Source organism: Nannobrachium achirus, assembly GCF_963921795.1.
Source record: "Nannobrachium achirus genome assembly, chromosome: 3".
NCBI classification, from domain to species: domain Eukaryota; kingdom Metazoa; phylum Chordata; class Actinopteri; order Myctophiformes; family Myctophidae; genus Nannobrachium; species Nannobrachium achirus.
The window spans coordinates 26,701,753-26,728,290 of NC_137812.1; the positions used below are offsets into that span (position 1 = coordinate 26,701,753).

Consider the following 26,538-nt stretch of genomic DNA (forward strand, 5'->3'; position numbering starts at 1 on the left):
GTCTGTCTGTCTGTGTCAGTCCTTCCTTCAATCATTTTTACAGTCTATTGGTTCCCTTGTCACTGTGGGGTCATATCTGGGAATGCCCATATATGGCCAGTTCTGATATGCCCATATATGGGCATTCCCAGATCACACTTGCAAATGAATTACACCCTTGTCTCTTCAATGCCCATATATGGAGATTCCTGTCCTGATGTCATCAATATTAAGGGTATATCTGGGAATGACCATATTTGGTAATGCCCATATATGGGCATGTTCTGCCAATCTCAACGGGCACTGTTGAGATTGGGTAACTGGTCTGATATACATCACTGGCCAGATAATAACCTCGCCCTGAGGCGTCTTACTAGTTTATTGTGTATCCTGTTACTGTATAAGGCCTCTCTCCTGAAATAGAACTCATACAGGAAAAGAGAGTGAAACAAGTGAAATTTGAAGTGGAAACAAGAAATGAGCACACAAATCTTTTCTTTGTGGTGTCTGTTTACTATAAATAGCTGGAGCCTGGAGAGATGGGGAGACTTACTAAACATTCTATAGCAATGATTACTATAGAGGTGGCCATAGTTTTGTACTTTTTCAGTTCTGTTTGTGTCTATGGCGTTAACATTACTCTAATAGGCCCACAGGTGTGTTTATGATACGCAAATATGTCTTTCCTTTGTATGTTTGGTTTCTTCCTGACGAAGGCCAATTGAAATACACCGCATTAATGACATCATAAAATCATTCCCTCCTTTTTTACCATACAGCAACATCTGTGGGTGTGGCTAACTTCAGCTGGGTCGGTGGGTCACCACCCACCTGAAAACCAGGTACTTAATGAACATGTGGGTGTGGCCACATAAAAACATAATTTTAACACTTTCTGTACAAAAGATCTTCTTCGAAGTATAATCATAATACCTGATGATGATGTTTGGGGGAGGGGAAATCACGGCACCCTGTCTTTAACATTTTAAAGGAACACATCGCCATTTTCAACCTGTCTGTCTTCACTATAGGGCCTGCTCATTTCTGTCTAGACTGTGTCTCTGAGTCAGAGGAGGGCTGTGGAGTGTGGACAGTTCAGGAACTGGCATACAAGTGACAACAGTAGGCAGGTTTTAAATCATGGTTATTAATGCAAGAACAAGGGCTTCTATTTCAGCATGTTTACTTATAGGAAGAGAAAGGCTGTACATTAGGCAGGCAGGTTTCTGAACCGTCCATAGCCCACCAATGAGACAGGGTGCCGTGATTTTTCCCCCCTGAAACATGACTAACTAAGGCACCACCTCTTTAACAAAAACATCACATATCACACCCCTTACAGGAGGTAAATAATAAGATATAAGTACCGGTAACTGAATACTCACCACTTGGCATGAGTTCAATGACCAATTTGGGAAAGGCAATGTTGGAGCATCCCACTTCAGCGCCACACACACGCACACACTCCTCAGGGTCTACGCAACCTACAGTGTCTGGAACATACAGTATAAGCAGTCGTCACTCACACGCACTTAGGCAACATAGGTTACACAAACACACATGCATTAACACAACACACACACACACACACACACACACACACACACACACACACACACACACACACACACACACACACACACACACACACACACACACACACACACACACATGTACTGTAGATATAGCTATAAACACATGTATGTGAAATATAGCCCCACAGTGTGACATTATAATGTTCATTCCATATTGACAAGATGATTTATGTGGAACATTGATCATGCTATGCATGTTATTAGCCTGTTCCCAGTGTAGTCTATAATTATTTTTAGGATTGTTGTTTTATTGATGGTTTTATTGTTCTGCTTTACTAATTCCATGATTATGTTATTAGGTATTTGTTTTTTCCTGTAAATCAAATTGTACATTTGTACATTTTGTTTTGGGAAGTTGCTATACAAATAAAGTATTATTATTATTATTATTATGGTATTATTATTATGGTATTACTGACTGTCAGAGTCACTCTGCAATGTCTATTTATTTTTTATTTATTTTTTGTTAAAATGAATGTTAGGCATTTAAAATAACATAACAGGAAATACCTTGAAATTAGTCTCTGAAAAAAGGGTCTGGAATTCGTAGGCTATAGGCCTATTGGCTAGGCCTATGGTGTTTCACAAAACTGAAGTTGCTCTGATTCTCTCTCTGCCAAGAGGGCGGGGTGTGTTGTCCAGCAACCGGACACTCCTCCTTTCAGCCCCCGGTGAACGAGGCGTTACCGAGCCTTTCTCTCTCTCTCTCTCTGGCCGGGTCACACGTCTCTGTTTGTCCGTCTGTCTACCAGACACCAGGCTCACACGCACACTGTCCCACACAACCACATGCGCGCACACACACATACCGACGGCACGCTCAACTTGGTGGAAGAACGCAAAACAAAACTTTATTAGCGGAGAGACTTTGGAGCAGGGAAAAAAGGGAAAGTTTCGTGTTGGGCTGTCTTTCTTTTCTAGGAAACGTGGACTTTGGAATAGCGATCTGCGTTTTCACATGTCAGCGGATTACAAGAACAACGGCAAGAAAAGTAGTTTATATTGAGTCACATTAAACACATTCTGATGGATTAAGGACGCGTATATCCTGTCTGGAGTTCCTCTTTTTGTTTGACTTGCTGGCATACTGACAGTCTGACAGACAGAGGCGTTGAGATCATTCTCTTGCTCTGGAGGAGTTGAACCGGGTTCCAGCAGCTGGCGCTGGCTTGAAGTGGCTTCACGTGACAGGCGTGGCACCGGCGGGTGGGACAGCTTTGTTCCGCCGGGAATCCGCCCTCACCTGTGCGCCTGTTGTGTTCGGGTGTGTGTGTGAGTGTGCGCGCGCGCGAATGCGTGCGTGTGTTTATGTGTTGTGTGAGTGAGTGAGTTTGTGTGTAATCTGAGATCTGGGTTGAGCCTACAAAGACAGGATCTGTGTGAGAGGAACTATTCCAGCGAGGCGCACGGACAACAAAAGAGCCGTAGATGAGATGAAAGTTCTCCCCATCAGAGGAGGAGATCGGGATCCACTTTCAGCCTCAGCCGAACCGGATCGCGCACGGATCTCCTGGACAATATGGGCCACATAAGAACAAGGACCTTTCTTTTTCATTTGACCTACTAGTGGAAACTGGGTCAGGGAGGGTGGCCCCCACCACCACCAGTTAACTGTTGATCGCCCGGTGGAGTTTTTGGGGGTAACGCGGGTCAACCTCGACCACCAGGCATCATCATGGCCCTGTCACAGATTCAGTGCCTTCTGGACGATCACGTCAATTGGCGCGTGAGCGAGAGCAAGCCGGAGTTCTTCTACAGCGAGGAGCAGCGGCTGGCGCTGGAGGCGCTCATCTCCAGGGGCCGCGAGGCGTTCGCCGAGCACCTCCTCGAGCGCGACGTCCGCGGCTTCCTCTCGGAGCCGGAGCTGGAGCGCCTTTCGCGCACGGCCGAGGCCTACCGGCCCGGCTGCGACCACCAGGGAGGGGGGACCCCCACACCCACGACCCCAGGGGGGACCGCGGCGGACGACGGGGACGGAGCGGTGTCGCTGGAGTACTGGCCCGACCGCTCCGAGGCCTCGGTGGCCGAGCTGGACCTGGGCTGGCCCGAGGCCAGCTCGTACCGAGGGGTGACGCGCGTGAGCGTGCACACGCAGCCCCCGACCGAGGGCACCCACACGCACATCAAGGAGGTGGTCCGCAAGAGCATCGCCAATGCGCAGAGGGTACGCAAATGGCTGGGTTGGTGTGATGATGGCCTGATGGGTTGGTATGATGGTGAAAGTGAATTGATGAAGAGATAGCCTTGTTGTTTTTTGTTAGTTGGTGTTGTTAACAATGCTGCTCTGTATACTAGAGATTGAGAATAGAGATCATATCACAACCTGAGCCTCCTTTTCTCTTCCTTTCCTTTATTCATTTCCTCAAACAACTTTCACAATTTCTCATGAGTTATAGCTATTCACACACACACACACACACACACACACACACACACACACACACACACACACACACACACACACACACACACACACACACACACACACACACACACACACACACACACACACACACACAGCTATTTGTGATGAATATCCTCTGACATCACTGAATGCTCAGTGTGCTTAGGCTACATCACTCTCTTTTTGTCTCTTTACCCTTCACCTACCCCACCTAGTGCCCCCACAAACACACACACACACACACACACACACACACACACACACACACACACACACACACACACACACACACACACACACACACACACACACACACACACACACTGTACATACTTACAGTACATGTCTAGATTTGTCCAAATGCCAGAAACAGCTATAGGTACGGTGAGTCAGTGGTGATAGGTGAGTGAAATACTGCGGAGTGGCTTATTGCTTTATTAGTCATGCCTCACACACCCATGTGCTTGTATTTGTACTGTATATTCACCATCTTCACTGGCACATCTGATGCTTAAACACATAAAGCCACCAGCAGTGCAACAGATGAATAGTTTGACTTTATTTATAGTTAGTCACTGTTACTGTATGCTTCACACACTGGGGGCCCTTGACGAGGGAACTGAGAATACACAGGGCTGTGTAAAGAATCACAAACAGGGTTCAGCACAATCCAAGCAAGACACCCACTCCTCAACCACTTCACACCTCTGTACCACTCTGTTCCCAGCAGCCACTTTATACTGCCGTTTCCCAGTAACAGTGGGTCGGGACCTGAGCTTGTAGATCGGCTATTTTGGGTCCCGGGGAGACATTCTCTTTTGGGTCTCAAGCTAAAACGTTTGGGAACCACTGCTTTATACAACAGCTACTAATAAGTATTAATTAAGCTCTGACAGTTTACAAATGGATCTGTTAAGGTCCATTTGTTCCTTTTAAGTTAAAACACAGAGGACTAAAACACAGAGGACTTTACTAGTAGGCTACTATACTACTACAGGTCTATAGCAACTAAAAATCTCACCTAGTGTGAAGTGAGTGGTGCTATTTACGAGTTGATTTCATTAAGTGTCCCACGAAGCTTGGCCAATGTGGCCCTGAGCGTACAACAAATGTTTAGCGATTTCCGATTTGTGCCAAAAATGTGGCCACGCTTCGCGTCCCGGACAAAGCCAGATGTTGGAGCTTAGCTCCAGGAGCACTGCTCAAAAATGTTGTACCAAGGAAGAAAGGCTGACATACAGTACCTTGACTCTCTGTCTTTGAAGACTGAAGGCCAAACCAGTATTTTATTTATTTTAGAGTTGCCATTAGCCAATACTGTTACCTACTGACTCATGAACATGGGCCAATTGTGTGACGCATTGGTGGGCAGGGACTTTACCAGATTACCACTGAGCCACCGAGCACCTCAGGCCAGTGATCTTGGTGTAATTATAGATTCATATCTAAATTGTAATCACCACATCAAGTCAATGACAAAGTCAGCATATTATCATATTTCTGAGCGGTGGTAAACCGCTCCATAGAGTGGCTGTGTGTGTCTGTAGCCATTTCTCCTCATGTTTTGCCATAGCAATGTGTGTGTGTGTCTGTAGCCTGTACATCCTAGACTTATATCCTAGTCTGAAGACGTTATGCAAGCACGACCACCGCTCACTTCACATTGGGCGTGATTTTAAGCACTAACCGCTCCTACATCTGGCTTTGTCTGTATTTATGTATGTCCCGTGCCTGTCCAGAGACTCCAGACTGTCATTGTTCAATTGGTGTTTCTATGTATGTCCCGCTCCATCCCACATTGGCCAAGCTTCACGGGACACTTTAATTAAATTAACTCATAAATAGCACTGCTCACTTCACAGTTCACCCCCAATATAGACGTATAATTGGAGGTTTATTACTGTATACAGTATGTCTAAACAAGACCTAAACACGACATCCATGCCTTTATCTCCAGCAGAGATAAAGGCATGTTAGACTACTGTGGTCTTCTCTCAAGCCTCATGAGACAGCATTAACAGCTCGCTCAGAATGGTGCTGCTAGAGATCTAACTAGAACTAGTCTCAACGATATGCCTCTTCAGAGATATCGTATATATCGTGATACAATGCAGCTGAATGAATATAGAGATTCATTGCAGAATTCATTTAAACCTGCATTTTGGTCTAAATCAGTAGTTCTCAAACTTTAAAATGTCACGGTCTCCCCTTACGGGTCCATTTGGTTTCATTTGTATACTGTCAGAGTTACATACTTTTAAGGGTCAATTTAGACCTCCCAAAAGGAACCCAGAGAGTCCCTGGACCCCACTTTAGCCCCTTTTCGACTGCAGCTTTAGCGCCACACCACACCACACTACACCACACCACACCACACCACACCGCACCACATAAAAATATCTACATTTTCAAAATACCCCTATCGGTAAGAAACAAATTGACCCTTTTAACTGTATTACAACTATCCAAAATTATAATACACTATAATGGATTATAACTGTGATTATAATACACTATAAAGTATTCATGTAATAATTATAATACACTATAATAGATTATAATAGTGGTTATAACACAATAGAATTTATTGTCATGTATTACAACTATATCCTGGTGGTCTAAATGAAAAGTCAGTGAGTGATCAGTCATTATGAAGTGTTTGGCCCTGTTTGGCCTAGCTCAGACCTACTCTAGATTGGATACTTTTTAGTTCCACGTTTAGTACCACTTTCACACCACTCTACCCAGGTCCTTGTAGTGGAAAACCTGGCACAAGTGGGCGGTGTGGTGTGGTGTGGTGTGGAGTGGTGTGGTGTTGGGCCAGTGGAAAAGGGGCTTTAAGCCCCTTTTCGACTGCAGTTTTAGCACCACACCACACCACACTACACCACACCACACCACACCACATAAATATATCTACATTTTCCATTACAAAAAAGTACCATTATCGGTAAGAAACAAATTGACCCTTTTAACTGTGATTATAATACAATATAAATTTGTATTACAACTATCCTAATTATAATGCACTGTAATGGATTATAACTGTGATTATAATACATTATAAAGTATTAATGTATTACTATGATAATTAAAATACACTATAATAGATTATAATAGTGGTTATAAGTTATAACACAATAGAATCTATTATCATGTATTACAACTATATCCTGGTGGTCTAAATGAAAAGTCAGTGAGTGATCAGTCATTATGAAGTGTTTGGCCCTGTTTGGCCTAGCTCAGACCTACTCTAGAGTGGATACTTTTTAGTACCCTGTTTAGTACCACTTTCACACCACTCTACCCAGGTCCTTGTAGTGGAAAACCTGGCACAAGTGGGCGGTGTGGTGTGGAGTGGTGTGGAGTTGGGCCAGTGGAAAATGGGCTTAGTTTGGATACTTTTTAGTTCCACGTTTAGTACCACTTTCACACCACTCTACCCAGGTCCTTGTAGTGGAAAACCTGGCACAAGTGGGCAGTGTGGTGTGGTGTGGTGTGGTGTGGAGTGGAGTGGTGTGGTGTGGTGTTGGGCCAGTGGAAAAGGGGCTGGTCTAAATGTTCTGTTGCTCCTTTTTCTTTTAGTTTGTGTTACCTTAATTATGCTGTGATTGTTGCACTATTTAGTAACTTGGAAAAATAACCATTAAATATCTGTGATGGTCTTTCAATCAGTCAGTGGCTTAGCAACAAAATACATCTCTGGCTTGAAGTGTTAGGTTGTGCAGGAGTTAAAACAAAACATGCCGAGGCAGCATTTATTGTGCCACACATAATTAGTTGGAACAAACTTTGAGGATTAGAGGCTTACGCCAATTCTGACTACTTTTAAATAATTTCCAGGTCAACAACAACTTTGTTCTCCACTGTCTTTTCCTTAGAAAACAAATGTCAGCTTATACACATTTTTTTATTACTTGTAATTAATTGTTATTTCTATATTTTATGCAATTAATGCCTTATGTAAAGCATTTTGAAATGCCTTTGTGTATGAAATGTACTTTACAATTAAAACTCCCTTGTTATATCATTTACTTTCTCCGTTATGAGACAGATTGTGTTGTTGCTGCTTTGGGTTTGTGCGCTTAGCCTGAGAGGCTGGCTTCCACAGACATTTTTTAATGGCTTTGATGGGAGTTGATAAGAGCAGTTTAATTGTACCCACCCACTCAGCAGGAAACACTAACACTGGTTTTGCCCTCCTATGTCTCTTTCTGTGTGTGTGTGTGTGTGTGTGTGTGTGTGTGTGTGTGTGTGTGTGTGTGTGTGTGTGTGTGTGTGTGTGCGCGTGCAGGTCATAGCCGTGGTGATGGATGCGTTTACAGATGTGGATATCTTCAGGGACCTGCTGGATGCGTCCTACAAACGCAAAGTTCCTGTTTACATCATCATCGACACAGCATCCGTGCCTTGTTTCCTGTCTATGTGTGGCAGAGCTGATATGCACCGTGGACACCTCAAGGTAAACACGCACACTCACACCTGGGTGATGTATGTTTTGGAAAGCAAGAGAGCAGGGGCGTCAATTGGGTATGGCAGGGGTATGCAGCTGCCATACCCTTGGTCCAGGGAGGAAAATAAAAGTTACTTTTAAATATAAATCTGTGCTGGTTATTATGTTGTTAAATTACAGTAAAATATCTACAAATGAAAAATGTAACAAAATGGTCACTTTAACAATGTATTATAATTATATTCTCCACACTTGTATTCTCCCCATCTTGACAAAATGGTATATTCCCAGGTTCCGCAGGTCAGCTGCACAGGTGCAATGCATTATTGTTAATTGTGTCACGTTTACTAACATGCTAAGTTTAGCTGCACTTGAAAAACCATTACAGGCTGCCATATTCAGCCCAATAAACTGTAGAAACCTGTGTAAAAACTGACAAAACTCTTTTTCAGACATTGTGAAAATAGCCGATCTACTATTAGTAGATCTGCTATTTTCACAATAGAACCGTATTATACAAAATGTAATGCCTCTTTTCCATGAGGGCTCCCATCTTTGCCATACCCTAGCTTTTGCTGAACTGACGCCACTGCAAGAGAGGGTGCTCTGTCTGCTCTCGATGAGATCAAACCAACGTTCAATAACAGACGAGCACTAGCATGTTTTACTTCTAAACTATAAAAGATGTACCTGGCAGCAGTCATGATTTCAGCCATTTGTCACTAAACTGAACCAGTGAGGTTAGCTGCTATTATAGACTGCAGGGCAGAAAGATACATTACGAAGCACATTCCAGTCTATGCTGCAGGCAATTAGACACACCACATGCGAGTGTGCACAAGTATATGCACCCTGTTTCCAGTCAAACGTTTATTTCCTGTCCCTCTTTGGAGTCCTCAAAGATAACAATTAAGACACAATTTGGCAGATGCACATCTCGCTACCACTGACTGGATAGTCTTTTATGTCTCTGTCTCTGCTGCCTTCAGATGTACCCCCTGCATTTACTGTATCTCGCAACATTGAGATTCAAAATCTCAATGAGACCTGGCCAAGACAGTTCCAAAGCAGTATACATTAAACAACAGACAAAAACAAGCAACTATAACAAAGGTTTGCACCATTGGTACCACAAGGTTTACTTTAAACATATAAGCAGGACATAAACAGCGTATCCATTGCGTACCTTTTAAAACCTGGTTATGAAATAATAATATGTTCGTTTGAATTTAGCCTGCGAAATGATTCAATGACCGAGGTCCTTGAAAGAAGAAGCTCATCTATCTGTACAATGCAACTACTATCTGTGAGAATCTGGGAGATTTGCTACTGAGCATAAAAAAAATTACCCACGAGGCAACGCTTGGCCGGGAACCACACCCTTATCACAGGGCCAAAGACAAATACCGCAGGGTGTGTCATACGCAGCACACACATACCCACACACACACACGCACGCACGCACACACCCACCGTGTTCGGACGTGTAGAGTCAGCAAACATGAGGTTACTGTGGTTTGAATGGAGAACCTCTGTCTTTTAAAAACAAGTCAAGTTCACCCCATTTGCCGTGTTTATTTTATCTGTTAAAATCCTCAGTGCCTTCAAGCCTTTAATCCCGGGGCCTAGACGAGCCACAGCATTGTCAGTTTGTGAGAAATGAGCATTGACTGTAGGTATCATTGTGTGTGTGTGTGTGTGTGTGTGTGTGTGTGTGTGTGTGTGTGTGTGTGTGTGTGTGTGTGTGTGTGTGTGTGTGTGTGTGTGTGTGTGTGTGTGTGTGTGTGTGTGTGTGTGTGTATGTACTGTAGAACCTGCGTGTGCGCAGTTGCGGTGGTGTGGAGTTCTGTACGCGGTCAGCTGTGAAGGTGCGTGGCTCCCTGAGCCAGAGGTTTCTGCTGGTGGATGGAGACAAAGCCATCTCTGGATCATACAGGTAGGTTACCATGGCTTCTATAGCAGGGGTCTTCAACAGGGGTCCGCGACCCCTAGGGGGTCCGCGGAGGTACTGCAGGGGGTCCGTGAAATTATTGCTTAAAAAAAAAAAGATTTCAAAAAATGTTTTTTTTTTTGCCATTTTCCACATTTATGTTAAAAAATTAAATTGTTGATATTATTGACAATATTCTCAGTTAACTCATCTAGTGCCATTCGCGAGATGTCTCGCGAAATGTACTCGAGTATCTGTTGTGCCATTCACGGGATATCTCGGGAAAAGTAATAGATTACTGTAACGGCGAGTACATTACCGAGAAGAATCGCCAGCGGTCCGGAGACGAAATCTGTCGCTGATTTCGCATCATCACGGCTCCACGAGCACAAAATAGTCCCATCCATAACATTGAGGTGGACGGGGGATCTCATCTTTAATGTCCATTATCTCAAAACTACACTTTAGAAGCTAGGATGGAGGCAGATGCTCGCTTATGTTACACAGTTATAAAAGCTCCCGGTCGGCCATTACACAACTCCACGTGGACACGGATCGGTTCCGGCGCACGATCCGATGACGTCAGACCGGAAGTGATTGCGCGGTGGACTTCTGGCCTTCAAAATAAGACAACGCAAGTGAATGGGACGTGAAGGAGGCACTTTGGACATTATAATCCGTTAATGTCTGGGGCTCTGAATGAGTTAATAAGTAGTATGTTTAGAAATAGTAGTGGTACGGCCCACCCTGCTCGCTGTAACTTGTATATAAAAATAAAGAATATGTTGTAGCCCCGACCCCCCCACCCTACGAGGTGGTAGGGGGTCCCTGCTCCATCTCCCCATCAGTTTGGGGGTCCCCGGCCTGAAAACGTTGAAGACCCCTGTTCTATAGGGTTCCCCACAGAACTACATATACTGTATGCTAGGGCAGTGGTTCTCAACCTGTGGGTTGGGACACCAGGGGGGTCCAAAAATTATTTGGAGGGGTCCCCAGATGATTAACTTGATGTGCAAGATTGTTTTTCTCTCTCAACAATAAACAAACCAACACAAAGTTTAAGTGTATGGAGGGTATATGCACAATGTACATTTCTAAAGTGACAATTTAAGGACTTTTTAATACCTCTAAAATTACAAATTAACCATTGGCCAAATTGACAAATATTAGAGGCAGACATTGTGAAAATAGCCGATCTACATGCTCACAACGCCTTGCAATTTTCACTATAGAACCTTGTTATACAAAATGTAATGAATCAACTCTTAGTGCTTGTCAGGGTGGGGGTTTTCAAGCCTCGACCCCCAAAATATGATTATTTTGGGGGTCGAGGCTTGAAAAGGTTGAGAACCACTGTTCTATGGCACCGGAAGCCACTGCTTTGGAGATGCTTGCATGTACACATGTGCACGCACACAAACACACACAAGCGCACGCGCACACGCGCGCACGCACACACACACACACACACACACACACACACACACACACACACACACACACACACACACACACACACACACACACACACACACACACACACACACACACACACACACACACACACACACACACAGAGCTCTCTCTTTACAACAATCCTGAGCCAATTTCCCACTGGCCAAAACACACACTAATATCTGGCTTTTGTCTTTCGGAAAAGGCAGCAACCGGCATTCATTTCCCTTGACAAATGACTCCGGAGCAGGCCCTTAAAAGTAGATGCCTACAAACCGGAAAAATAATTTACGAGCACATTGTGTGAGTAATGTACCAACCCGTAATCTTTTCAATCTAAAGTAGCCCAATTGCCTTTTCATAATCGCAAGCGATCCCAAATGAGATAACGTGTGTGGAAGTGTTGAGGTTGGCCCTGGGGTGGTGCTGGAGGAAAGGCCATGGGGGTCTCCAAAATCAGTAGGGTTCATCCTACAGTAGCTAAGAACAGTCAATTCCATGACAATTTATTAGCCACAGAGCTATTTATTATCTGGAGGAAGGACTGAAAATCCCCACCCACTCATTTCAATGAAAGTTGCTCACCCAGTGCATACTCTACAGAAGTACCTCTCCTTTTGGGTTTGAGCCACTGGGTTTTATGACATTGTGGTGCTATTAGTATGCACATTAGTGTCCTTTATGCCTCTACGTCACAAACTAAATTCACAGTTTTCCAGTTCTCGGCAAGGCACACCCCAGGGTCATATGAGACACATGCCAGGTTTGTTCGCTCGGACACTTTACGAGTTACACCGGCCACAGAGTGATGAATTGTAGTTCATTTCATTAAGCGTCCCGTAAAGCTTGGCCAAATGTGACCCTGGGCGTACAATAAACCTTAAAACAATAAACCTTTGTGTTTGAGCCAAGATGTAGGCCAGATGTAGGCCAAGCTCTGTGTCCCAGACAAAGCCAGATGTTGGAGTTTAGCTCCCCCTCACTCAAAAATAGATTAGAACGGATCAATAAGACTTTTTGCTGGGTATCTTATATCTCTTATAGTTTGTCTCTTGCCTAAATGATGACAGAGGTGAAACATTATTTATGCTGCGATATTGTATTAATATTATGGAGGGTTTATATTGTTATTTTATTTTGTAAACACAAAGTTACCTGGAAAAAGTGCACGATTTGATCCAAGAGTGTGTTGTGCATGAACTGCACCAATAGCTGCTCTCTAAGTACAAATGAGAATTGCTAGTACTGTACAACAGAAGAAAATGCGGAAGAAAAGTGTTGTATTTGCACCACCCCAGCTCTAGAATGCTAGCTATTTAACAACTTAAACCCCTATATACTTCGTCCCCCAGGGTCTATACTTGGTCCTCTTCACCGAAAATACAAGAGACAAGCTCACAACAGGCCGCGTTTTTGCCAAATGTTTGCCTATTTTAGTGGAATATTTGCCTAATATGACATGAACCATAGCATCCCTATTCCGGGCAAGTAGTTAAGGTTGTTATGCTGTCTGCATGCATGTCCAGCATATGCATTGCATTCATATCTGTGTTGTTTGTCTCCAGCTTCACATGGTCCTCGTCTCGTCTGGACCGCAACCTCATCACCGTGGTGACGGGGCAGGCGACGGAGACATTTGACCAGCAGTTCCGCGACCTCTACTTGACCTCCAGGGGCGTGTCCCTCTCCAAGGTCTCTGTGAAGGACGAGCCCATCCTGGACCCTGTGCCCCAGGTGGCTCCCGCTCCGGTACCGGCCAGCATCGCCAGGAAATTCATCAATCCCAAGTACGCCCTGGTCACCTCGGGAAACCATGCGAGCACCACCTCGTCCGACCGGAACTCCAGCAACAGGAACTCCCAGAATCCCGCCGGGCTCAAATTCCCCAAAGGACGCGTCAAGGAGCGGGTGGAAGCTCCACCCCTGCATCCTGGATTAGCCAATCTGGAGAAAGTGTACCTGATCCCTTACCTGCCCACCTGGCCGGACCCGGACCCGCCCAAAGACGTAATTGGCTTTATTAACATCAGAGACGACAAGCGGGCTTTTCAGGTCCATCTGCAGAGGTCAGAGAGGTTCGAGGTCAGCCAGGCCATACGCTTCAGGTCACCTTTCACGCCCAGTGACAAAGACACACCAGAGGGGGCTGCACATCCTGCAGGTACAGACACCTCTGAAAACACAGGTACGGACGCCTCGGTTCCCCTCGCCCAGTCTAACACACAGCCCACTCAGCAGCAGCAGCATACAGTTCCCTCTGACGTAGAACACGCCGATGAGAGAGACTCCAGTAGACCATCTCAACAGCCCGGTACACCTCGTGCCGAGGACACACACAAACCCGATCCGCACACTAACAAACACCAAGATACAGACACTAGTACTTCACAGCCCATAGATGCTGCTAAACAAACTCCAGAGACACTTGCCGGAGTTGCCGCCGCCCTCCCGGCAGCGCCTCCAATCCCCAAACCCCGCACCCTGCAGTTGGTCATAGACTCCACCCCCTCAGAGCATTCCGGCCAACCGCAGGTCACCTTGATTAAGAAGGACCAGTCGGACACAATGCCGGCACAAACCCAGGAAGTTAAGGCCGCGACGCACGGGCGTGTCCGTGGCCTATCAGAGGAGGAGGCAAAGGACAGCGGCAGCAACGAGGGCAGTCAAGACAGCACCAAGGTCATGTGCGACCGCACGGCCAACGACAACCCCTCGTCCGAGGAGGAGTTCTACGACTGCAGCCAATCGGAGTCCAGCGAGCCTTTGGCTAGCGAGTCTCTGGATAGCGAGCCTCTGGCCAATGGAGTCACGACCACGGGATCGGGCCGGGCACATCGGGCACAAGGCGACGGGGTCAACCTGATGGCCCGTCTGTCCCAGAGCATGGTGGACCTCCGGGACCCCCAGCCGTCGTCGGAAGACAGCAACGCTCTCCTCCGCGAGTCGCGGCAGCTCCGTCAAAAGTCGCACCCGTCGCCACACAGGCACATAGGACAGGTAAGGCTCGCCTCTAACTGAAGTGGTGTCCTGTCCTTCATGCTCGTCAGTTGCAAAGCAGTGTGTGGGCCGTCTAAATCAGTAGTTCTCAAACCTTTTCATATACAACCCCTATGTTTTGTGCCAAGGACCCCAAAGAGAAGATTTGTGTTATAAAATTCATTTCATTTCTATTTTTGAGAACCACGGTTCTAAATCCTAAGAGATTATTTGTTTTATGTTGCTATATATGAAGAAAAGACCATTTGAGTGTAAGTCATGTATATTTACCTTACTGCAGACAACCTTCCAAATCATACCACAGTTTATTAGATTTTAGGTGACCAGATTTCCCTGTTTTTAAATTCAACATTTTAGGTGATAAACACATGTTAAAATGATCTGCTTCCATCCATCTGGCATGGTTTAAATTTGCACATAAACATCAGAAATAGAATTTGATTTTAGAATAGAATTTTTGAATCAACAAGCTGCACTTTCAACTGCATTAACCCATTCAGGCCGGGAACACATTTTAGTGTATGGGAGGGGCTTACAGTACATGTACAGTATGTAGCAACATATTTGTTTTTGTAGGCTAATTTCTGATTTAGGCCTAACTATAGGTTAGGCCTAAATGCTATCATAAATGCCAATATGAAGTTCACTGTGTTGGATTTACCTTTCTTGCAAGTTTCATGTCTCTGCAAGACAAGTGTGAAAAATCCAATTAAATTCTACTTAGTTGATTGGGGTGCCCCAGGGCTCTAGTTTAGGTACACCCCTTTTCCAGCAATACACAACCCCTTTGCCATAAATACAGGTAGCTGATCTACAAGATCACAACCTGTTGAAAATGCTACACGCTGTGAGCTTGTAGACCTGATATTTTAGCTAAATGTTAGAATAGAGGGTATGCGGGTGACATCATCATAGACAGAAGTTATGCAGGAACGCCTACTGAGTGGCAAAAACTACTTTCTGGCCTTGACAGCCCAGACATCCACACAGAAAAGTCCTGTCTGATTGCATTAAACTACGTTAAAACGACAATAAACTCACATTGCCACTGATTTTGCCACTCAATTTGCCATTCACTTTTTGCATGCGCATACCCTCTATAGGGATGCTAGGGTTCATGTGGTTAAAAACAGCTGATATGCTTTGGAAAATCAGTAACACTTAACATCATGTAGGGCTTGACTTGTAGTCAATGGGCTTAACATGCAATAAAACTGGTGTGGTCCTTTAAGACCCGTTGTAACATTTGATTAGATAGCAGTGTGTACATTTGCACTCAGCGATTAATGTGTGTGTGAGTGCAGAGGTTCCCAAGAATGATCTTTGGTGAGCAAGTTGGCACTCCTGTTATATAATAACTGGTTTTGAGGATGATGACTGCTGAGTTGGGTTTTTTGTGAGTTGTTTTTGAGTGCATGCGGGCACATATATGCCACAAATCCATTTGAACCAAGGCAGGCCGTACAGTGAACATGCCCTACCTGGATAGAGGGCTCGGCTGATCATGCCAGGGAGGATGATGAAAATGAAAGGCAGCATCTTCAGATAGGACGCCAGGATGGATGCTCCTTTCACGTGACTCATGTTCTTGGCAGACAGGGAGCGTTGGACGATCACCTAAGCAAATAGAACATTTCATTTATTCATGATTTCACAAACCATCAACCTTTCTCTCTCCAAACCTAAATGGCTTTCAAACCTCCATTGAATTAAAAAACAAAGAGAAAAAGATTAGAGACTCCAGTATACAATCGAAATATCTGAAAATAAATGTGGGGCGTTACGTTCTTGGCCTACTTGATGCTGATCAGTCAGTGGTTTAAGGTTATTATCATTACACACTGACACCAGGAGCGACGCAAATAAACAATGCAACTATTTCACATGAAATGTCTATTTTAGATACAGATCTTTCCCTGGACACATGCACACACACACACACACACACACACACACACACACACACACACACACACACACACACACACACACACACACACACACACACACACACACACACACACACACACACACACACACACACACACACACACACACACACACACACACACACGCCTCCTCCATTCTCCAACATGGCGGTGTTGGGGTGAAACATGTGACCATCTTGTGGACTTCATATAACGTCAGTTTCAGAACGTATCTAAATCACTGCTGTTTGTTTATCAACAGTGTTAAACCTAGTGATATTTAGGCCACATATATAAGACGTATAGATTTATGTCAGGACACATTATGTCCACAAGTTGGTCACACATTTATGCAGGCCACCAATTCCATCGTAACACTGTCATGCTGGATGATGGAGGGGTCGAGGATGCAGAAATTAGGTTATTGGAACTTGGCTACAGACCCTCTTCTAGACGACCGCGGCCCTTACACGCCACAATAACCAGTTCACTTTTTCTCGGTCTCTCTCCATTTGTTTGTTCATTTATTTCTTTACTTTCTCCTCCTGCAGTTGTTCCAGTCCTCAAAGTCTCCGGGTCGCGACGGGAAGCCAAGAGGAGCTAAAGTAGTGATCGCCAAACCAGGAAGTTATCACCGTCCCACGCGCGCATCCGGACCCGTGATCGGGGGCCACCGTTACTGGCAGGGTCAATCCCTGCAGGCGGACGCCGGCCAGTTGCCCAGGGATACGCGCGCCGGGCGCTCCCCGCGGAGACACAGCCCGGGCTACAGGAGGAGTACTGGCCACGCCTCCCCACAGCCACCGGCCAATCAGACGGGGGTCCTGGGCTTGTCTTTCTCCAAACTAGCCAATCTCAAACACCTCAAGGCCCGAGCGCTGGGAGGCGGGTCGCAGAAGAAAGCGCCGCAGTCTAAAAAGGATGCCGGTTAGATTGGGTCACTGTTTCTCAATGTCAGGTGCGGGGACCACCAGGGAGTCCAAAACAGACCCTTACAGGTCTGTAACCACTGGTGTAAAGTAATTTACTTAAGTACACTTTTTGAGTATGTCCATTTTTCAGTACTTTTACTTCTATTCCACTACATCTCAGATGCAAATACTGTACTTTTACTCCACTACAATTTATTTAAACTTTAATTACTAGTTACTTTGCAGATAAAGATGAAATTATAATATATAAAACATACAGTAACCACTTTAGCCCTATTTTATACCTTGGCTATTTGAAAATAGACGATCTAGATCTGCTATTTTCAACAACAACAAAAAACTTTTACTTTTGGTACTTTAAGTACATTTTGATGCCAACACTTTCATTATTTTACTCAACTACATTTTGAATTCTGGACTTTTACTTGTAACAGAGTATTTCTATAATGCAGTATTGATACTTTTACTTAAATAAAACATCTGAGTACTTTTTCCACTGTAACTCTGAGAGTGTACAAATGGAGCCAGACGGTCCATTGTACGCACTCTCATTGTGACAGACCCTTGAATTGTCCATTAGGACCGCTGGTGGTTCCCGGGCCTGAGGTTGAGAACCAGTGGATTAGGTCACCTGTGGGCCAGCGGGGGACACTGTGTTGGTGTAAAGTTACTGAACATTCAGGACGTGTTGAATAGTTCTTCAGTGTGGAGTCTCCCTTGGACTTTGGAGGCTAATGAACTGGTTTGTTTGATGATGACAAAGACCCATCGTGGGTTGGTTGAGAGAACGTCTCGTTTAATATTACTGTTTGAATGCAAAAGGAGTTAATGTTTATGTTATGTTGAGCAATTGTCACGATTGCTAACAATGAAAGGGGGACCTGACATGGGTCAACAACATAAACACAAAACAGCCTTAAGGCATTGCCAGGAATTTCTGTGGCTGCAGACCACTTTGATACTTTTATTGCTTGAGTGTGCAAGTACTGTGTACGGTGCTGTCTGTTTCCGTCCAACAGTACAAAGGCAGGGCCTTTAGCCAATAAGGAAGCAGCGTTCTTGGTGACGTCACCACCAACAAGTGTGACCTGATATAAATAACAAGGCGCAAGTTGGCACCTCGACAGAGTGCCAACTTGCCCACCCACATATGATATAGACAGCACCGAATAGCACCTATCGCAGTACTTGCGCGCTCTGCTGGCTCACAAGTAGGCCATATATGGCCATGAGTGCATAAGGCGCAAGTTGGCACCTCAACAGAGCGCACTCTAGTTTCATTCTGTGTAGGTAATGATGACGTCAGAACTGCACCAGTGCTTATTTGTTTATCTGGCTCGGATTCGTTTCAGGATTGCAGGGACCACTGTGATTGGCTACTGGCATTGTGGGGGGCGGGACTAACATGGTGATTTCTTTTATCAGATTGTAACAAACAGCGGTCCATGACGACGGGCATGGCAGATGTACTGTTTCCTTGTTTCAAATATGTGTTTTATTATGAAGCATCATAGTACAGACATTTATTATGAAGCATCATAGTACAGACATTTATTATGAAGCATCATAGTACAGACATTTTCATAGGTCATTCCAGATCCACATGCTTCTCTTTCTTTTGTTTTAAGAAAAGGGGGAAAATAAATTGACTGGACAAACATTAACAATGTTTAAACATTGTTGTGGGACCAAACGTTAATGTTGTAAATAAAAAAGAATTTTGGATGTTGTAACTAGCCCTCTGACCTTCCTTCCTTTTCAACCTCTCTAAGGTCTCCTTTGTACAAATTCCTGCTCTCGTTCGAAAGTGTTTGCACAACATTATTCCATAACTCATTTTGACAGGATCTGCATACCAAAAGGACTATAATGGCCTCCTGCCAGCGGTTGAGTGACTGAGTGTGTACAGTACACGCACAGCATTTCTGTGTGCACGTTTGCAGTGTGTACCTGGTCAGTGCACCAGTACCAGGTGGCCAGTATAGTGAGTCCGAGGGTCATACCGGGCCAGGGCAGGTCTCCGGTGGTGGCGTCTCTGAACAGGTGCATGGCGTCCTCGCGAGGCAGGTGGCAGGTGCTGTTGGGAATGGTCTTATTGGGCACCGCCTTGCTATACATGATCTCCAGGTTACTATAGCCACCGATCTCGTTAAAAGCTGTCAACCACACACACACAAAATGAGATCCTCAAATATTAATGGTGTTTATGTGTATGCATATCATCGCTGTCCGGCAGAAACCAGCTAACTAAGTCTTTCAGGTTTTTGATTGATTCATTTATGTTCTCATAAATCAGTGCTACAAAGCCAAAGTGCAGTAACTACGATCAAAGATTTGGCTGAACATTTTAAATGTTTCAACTGGTCAGCCAAATGAGATATCGGCATATACAGTATGTGATATTACACTGATTGTATATCTGTTCTTAAGGTAATTGTTTATCCCCCAAAATCGCGATGGCTAATTTGACATTTGGGAAACACAAATAAGTTGGTGTGTCCAAAAACCTAGTTACTGCACCTTGGCTTTGTAGGGTAATTGAACACCCTTTACCTCTAATCGGTGTGTTGGTTAAAAACATATTGGACCAATAAAAAGTAAAAAGCGCTTCTGACAAAAAACGGTTAACTCCATTGGATCCTCAAACTGTCTGCCAAACCAGCTAAATCCACCAGAGGGGGTGGAGTTAGCTGGTTCGGCCCTCTCCCCTGCGTGACAGAGCAGCTTCAGAGGTGCGGATGAGCTTGTAAATCCATTGTCAGCTGTTCTTATCAATGAGGGACGAAACCTTCTAACTTCACTTGAGCTGGATGATTTTTCATTTCCTGAAAAAATGCACAATTTGGATTTAGCTGGGTTCTGCCCGACAGCGAAGATATACAGTATGCATGCATGCATACTATGTGTGTGAAATGATGTGCTGTACCAGTAATGGTGAGAATGATCGCGCCGATAATCATGACAACAGTTTGCAGAGTATCAGTGTAGATGACAGCAGCAAGGCCACCTGAAGAAAGAGCCAGAAGGAGGGAGGGAGGGAGGGAGTGGGTGAGACAGTGTTTCTCAAACTTTCACATTTCAAGGTCTTAACTCTGACAGTGTACAAATGGAACCAAATGAACCCTAACGGGTTACAGACTTGCATGGGTCAATTAAGACCCATCTTAAGAAATCCACAGAGTCCCTGGAATCCACTTTGAGAACCACTGGGGTGAGAGACGTGAGAATGAGAACGTCTAAAACAAATCACTACACAGTAGGCTATAATACAAGCAGAAAAGTGCCACGTTATCGTCTTGCCCTGCATTGCTTTTTTTTACATTGCATAGGTGAAGTAAGCCATTTGCCAAACAACCCTGAAACAGTGGTAAATCAGCCAACAACCCACGACACTCGAATGGTAATTTAGTTACAACCATTAATTGTTTCAGTGGGCGGGGTCCATGAGCCAACTCAAGATTGTTAACTGATTTACCACTGTTTTAAGCCAATCAGAAACATGTTCAGAGGATAATCTGAACATGTGACCACAAAAAGTGGTAGAAATAGGCTTTTACTTTCCCTCCTTCCCCTACCTCCCTCTCTCTGTGTCTCTCTTTCTCACTGAGCGAGCTCCACGTTGCAGATTTGCTCTGACGTCATGGATGTACAAATTGGGCAGGGCAAATTGTCCCCTGGGCCCAAGCCTCCTGATGTGTTGTCCTCGACACCTTTATTATACCCAGAGATGCCTTCATAAATGCTGATGAATATGAACAGGCTATGACTACAATAAATGCTGGTTAAGTTAAGGACGTCCATATGCACTTTGGACAGATTATATGCCGACACAGAGTAAAAGTCGCAGTCTGTGGGGGAAGTCATCTTTAGTGTGAGAGAATTGAGACTAGGATGAAGTAGAATAAATAAATACACATTTGACAACAACTTGAACATTTATTATAGTTCATATTGCCATCTTTATCTTCCAGTTCCATAATAATATCTAAAGGCATAAGCCAGTGGTTCAGTACCTGCTATGGTGTAGAGAGCAGTGACCACCAGCATGAGAACCGTGGACAGGTAGAGGTTCCAGCCCAGACACACCTGCACAAACAGTGCTCCAGAATACAGGTCAGTCTGGAACCAAACACACAACACTGCCGTTATCTAAATATGAATGATTATATTGTAAAACATACATCACTTATTTTATACATAGGCTATTTGAAAATAGCTGATCTACAAGTTCACAACGTATCGCAATGCGTTATGAGCTTGTAGATACAAGTACTGCCAATTCGTTTGTACTTTTACTCAAGTACATTTTGAATTCTGGACTTTTACTTAATAACTATTCTAAATTCCAGTATTGATACTTTTACTTAAGTAAAACATGTGAATACTTTTTCCACCACTGCATTATTCTAAGTGTTAATTTAACTGAGACTGGATTTGATTGAGAAGTTAAAAAGAACTAGTCTTCTACAATATATGCCTCTGCCAACCAGTTGCCATTTACATCTGTGTCAGTATACGTAGTGAATGAGTGAATGAGTAATTTATCTATTTTTCAAGTGGTATGCGCCTGGACCAGTAGGCCAGCGGGCGCCCCCCAATGAAAATAATTTAATGCATGTTTTGTGAGACCGTTTTCCAATCATTTCATCCTTAAGTGCAAGTGAAAATGTGTGGGAAATGTCGTTAAATTCCCTCAATGGATTCCTGATACAGCATCACGTTCACGAGGTTGGGACATATTTGAGGTCATAGTGAGCTTAACCTTTGACCTGTGACTTCTTCTAAGTGTTTCATCCGTGAGTAAAAGTGGACATTTGTACCAAAACGGTATGAACGTGTGTGTGTGTGTGTGTGTGTGTGTGTGTGTGTGTGTGTGCGTGCGTGCGCGTGCGTGTGCGTGTGTTTGAGTCTTACTGATATCTTGGTGAAGACAGACAGGAGCAATGAGAGGACAGACAGATAGGTACGGATCCTCTCTCCTCCAAAGCGACGTCCAAGGTACTCCGGCATGGTTACGATCTGAGTACATTCACCACAGAGCAAACAATTAGAAACCACAGCGTAAGTACCTGAGACCAGTCTGGCCTGTCACTCTGAAGAGGGCTTTGTGCCGAAACGCCTGTCTATAGTGCCTACACCTGTCTGCAGATTAAACCACTAAAACCGGGAAAGCAACTGTCGTTTAGAACAGTGGTTTTCAAAAATAGCTGATATACAAATTAACAGCGCATCATTTTGAATAATTTTGATTTCTTTTAACAAACGCATCTTTTCTTCTCTTCTGAGGGGATCCTTGACACAAAGCATTTTCAGATGTGGAGGTCTGTGGCCAAATACATATCATTTTGGGGATCCTTGATATTAAAAGGTTTAAGAAATACTGATTTAGAAGACATTTGCAGGTCTTAAAAATAGTAAAAGTGCATCCTACTTGTAGACTTATTTGTACTCTTATTATTTTAATGACGTTTATTGCTCACTCCGCACCTTAAACAGTACGGAGTTTGTGATGAGCTGTTTGTGAACCACAGTCTTATCGGGCAAGAAACCCAAGCTACAACTCAAGCATCACATGGTAACATGAGAGTGTCTGAACTCCAGCTTGTTTCCTCGTGGTGTACTAATCAGCCGATTGTGATTTTGGTTCTGGGAAAAACCTCAAAGAGATCCTGTCATAGTGTATTTTATAACACAGTGTGTGTGTGTGCGTACGTGCGTGCGTGTGTGTGTGTCCGTTAGTGCTGTGACACCCTACTGTGGAATTTCCTATAGGCGGGGAATGATTGAGTGAGAGTGTTGCTTGGCACTTACAGTACGTAGATCTACCTGATGAACTAGCCTTAACAAGTAGACACACACACACACACCCCAGTGCGTGTACATGTGTGTGTGCGGAAGTGTGTGTGTGTGTGTGTGTGTGCGTGCGTGCGTGCGTGCGTGCGTGCGTGCGTGCGTGCGTGCCGCCGCAGCGTGCGTGCGTGTGTGAGAGAGAGACCAACCCCTGAGGACACATAGACAGGAACAAACACCCAGGCCAGTGCCAGTAAGACGTAGGTAGCCTGAGAGAACAAGGAGAGACATTTCACCAATCAGTCACCGCTGGGTTCTGGCTGCAGCATTCTGATTGGCAATACAAACCTGAAATTCACAGTCAAATATATGTCATTACAAAGACTCATTTGTAGTATATAAATTACATCATGGCTGTTAATAGCTATCATGCATTTATAAGCCTAATATGTCAAAAACAATACAGCCCTTCTACAGCGCTCTGCTGGGGGAAAATGAGGGACATGCTGTTCAAACCATAAAATGCTTTAAAGTGCTTTGCCAGCTGTTGGGAGAATCTTGGTTCAACGCACAAGTTTCTCACCGTCACCAACAGCTTTAAACACACCCAAAATGAACATTATTGCCACCAGCCCTGTTTGAAGATCTGCTGTTAAACTGACCCACTGTACGTTTCAGTTATGAAGCTTTGCTTGCTGTCCTCTGCTCTGTAGGCTATACTTTTTTAGTTTTTCAAATTAATGTTATAATGTTCAGTTCTGTTCTGTTCTGAGTTCTGACAGTTTACCCATCAAAATGCCTGCAGTGAAAAGCGCAAATAATGTTGCAGTAGTACAGGAATTATCCTTTGGAAGCACCAGCGCTTGAACACTCACTTGAGCAACAGAAGGCATGTAACTGAAATGTGACTGTGGACCGGGCCTCCATGGAGCATGACTGTGGATTGTTATATTACACTATACCACTATACTGTATATTATCTTATCATTCTATTACGATATACTATCTAACATTATTGTTATACTGTAATAAATGATATTTATATACTATATTACACTATCATATTTACTATTATTAGAATTGCTACTACTGCTTCTTTAAAGCAATGTGACTGCCCTCTGCTGCTTGCTACTTCCATTACAACTGTTCACACACCAGGGATGTAACTTGAACCAATCATCTCTGATCTCAGAACTGTGTCAGGTGTATTGTTTTATTGTAATGCTGGTACAGTAGGTAAATTATATTGTTAAATGATACGGTCTGAAGGATAAACAATAATGTTATTCATGTTTTGCATGTGTCATTCTAGTCATATTGATTTCGTCTACCATCTTCACGCTTAGATCTTTGACTAACAACTAGACTAGGTTAATGTGTCTGTGAGCGGGCTAGCCTGGCTGCATTCCACACCTTACTGTCAAAACGCAATGCAGTGTCACAGAGGAAGAGTTGTTGGCATACTGTAATTACACATAATCATTAGACACAAGTGTGTGTGTGTGTGTGTGTGTGTGTGTGTGTGTGTGTGTGTGTGTGTGTGTGTGTGCGCGCGTGCATGTCTGTTTGTGCGTATCTGTTTGTGTGTGTATAGCGTGCATACTCACGTTCCATTCGAACCCTGCCACAGCAATGCCTCCAGCAGCTCCAGTCCCAGCCAACCCAATGAACAGACCTGAGCCCTCGGAGCTGGCAAACAGAGATGCCCCGATCTATGCACGCACAACACATACACACGCACGCACGCACCCACCCACCCACGCACGCACGCACGCACGCACGCACGCACGCACGCACGCACGCACGCACGCACGCACGCACGCACGCACGCACGCACGCACGCACGCACGCACGCACGCAGGCAGGCACGCACGCACGCACACACACACACACACACACACACACACACACACACACACACACACACACACACACACACACACACACACACACACACACACACACACACACACACACACACACACACACACACACACACACACACCATTACAAATATTACACATTGAAAGACAACAGTGCACCTTGACCCTTACTATATCTAACTATGAATCGACCAAATGACTGTCTGTCTGTCCGTCTGTCCGGTAGCCGCATGCTGACATCACTGATACAAACAGTGCCCAAATTTGGAGATTACTGACATCACTGATACCTCTGCCATGGTAACAGCTGCATGCTGAAACGGTGCTCAAATTTGGAGATGACTAACATCACTGATATGTCTGTGTTTTCCAACATTACTTCTGAGACTCCTACATTCAATCCCTCATATACTGTGCAGTGTGCACACACCCGGGCACAGGACTAGTTATACATTATTCTCTCTCTCTCTCTCTCTCTCTCTCTCTCTCTCTCTCTCTCTCTCTCTGACACACTCTCTCTCTCACCGGCCACCAAGCCATGTCCCGTCCAGCCAAGAAGTATCCACTCAATGTGTTCCTGCTCACCCTGCATGATGACTGAAAGAGGAAAGAGTTACACACACACATCCTCGCACGCACACACAAAAACGTACAAATTGAACAATGCTTTACAGTCGCGTCCATTCAACTCCAAGAGTCTATAGTCTCACTCTTGGAGTTTAGTAATGTTCATCATGGCACCAATGAGTCTTACCCAGATGCCGACAGCGAGGTTGAGTACAAAGTAACTCGCTATGACGATAATGTCTGAGACGCTGAAGGACTGGGACAGGGCGTAGAAGGTGGCGGTGGAATTAGACATCCTCAGTTGATACACGGCTGCAGCGCCCACCAGCTATAAGCTTCACCCGGGCACGCTGAAGACCCCGAAAGCTCACAGTTTGTCAGTTAAATCACCCTATGCTGATCACACACATGCACACACCTCTGTTGGTTCTACCCGTTAAACAACCTGTATTACAGAACAACAAATTAGCACACGCTGATGTAATCTGGCAAACACCAGAGATGGACTTTTTTTGAACAGCCAAGAACAATAGGAATGTCCGGAAGAGCAGGTGCCACTTGTTGCTGTCTCTTCACCAAGCTCTGCACACACTACTCCACAACGGACCACCGCTGCAACACGGCC

General features: G+C 44.6%; 2 protein-coding genes across 3 annotated transcripts in view; one reads left to right on the plus strand and one right to left on the minus strand.

The window, feature by feature from the left end:
• Positions 1 to 26,208, minus strand: part of slc5a10 (solute carrier family 5 member 10) — a gene marked incomplete at its 5' end in the record, with an annotated part of 34,561 nt that extends 8,353 nt beyond the window's left edge. For both annotated transcript variants that reach the window (XM_080721438.1, XM_080721439.1), the window contains 10 exons: positions 1,365 to 1,472; positions 16,295 to 16,430; positions 19,624 to 19,829; positions 20,600 to 20,680; positions 21,687 to 21,792; positions 22,588 to 22,692; positions 23,673 to 23,732; positions 25,071 to 25,175; positions 25,872 to 25,943; positions 26,101 to 26,208. In XM_080721438.1, the coding sequence (XP_080577564.1) occupies positions 1,365 to 1,472; positions 16,295 to 16,430; positions 19,624 to 19,829; positions 20,600 to 20,680; positions 21,687 to 21,792; positions 22,588 to 22,692; positions 23,673 to 23,732; positions 25,071 to 25,175; positions 25,872 to 25,943; positions 26,101 to 26,208 (1,087 nt within the window). The remainder of the gene's footprint in view (positions 1 to 1,364; positions 1,473 to 16,294; positions 16,431 to 19,623; positions 19,830 to 20,599; positions 20,681 to 21,686; positions 21,793 to 22,587; positions 22,693 to 23,672; positions 23,733 to 25,070; positions 25,176 to 25,871; positions 25,944 to 26,100) is intronic.
• On the plus strand, positions 2,301 to 19,382 carry fam83gb (family with sequence similarity 83 member Gb). Its single transcript, XM_080721435.1, has 5 exons — positions 2,301 to 3,738; positions 8,273 to 8,440; positions 10,243 to 10,367; positions 13,382 to 14,813; positions 17,293 to 19,382. The coding sequence occupies exons 1-5, from the start codon at positions 3,250 to 3,252 to the stop codon at positions 17,671 to 17,673; spliced, it is 2,595 nt and encodes an 864-aa protein (XP_080577561.1). The 5' UTR covers positions 2,301 to 3,249; the 3' UTR covers positions 17,674 to 19,382.
• Positions 26,209 to 26,538: the final 330 nt, after the last annotated feature.

What these genes read in the sequence shown, in the direction of transcription:
- fam83gb (XM_080721435.1), top strand. Translation starts at nt 3,250, where the DNA reads ATGGCCCTGTCACAGATTCAGTGCCTTCTGGACGATCACGTCAATTGG. An exon ending in GCATCGCCAATGCGCAGAGG is followed by an intron (nt 3,739 to 8,272) that starts GTACGCAAATGG and finishes GTGCGCGTGCAG; the next exon opens with GTCATAGCCGTGGTGATGGA. An exon ending in TGCACCGTGGACACCTCAAG is followed by an intron (nt 8,441 to 10,242) that starts GTAAACACGCAC and finishes TATGTACTGTAG; the next exon opens with AACCTGCGTGTGCGCAGTTG.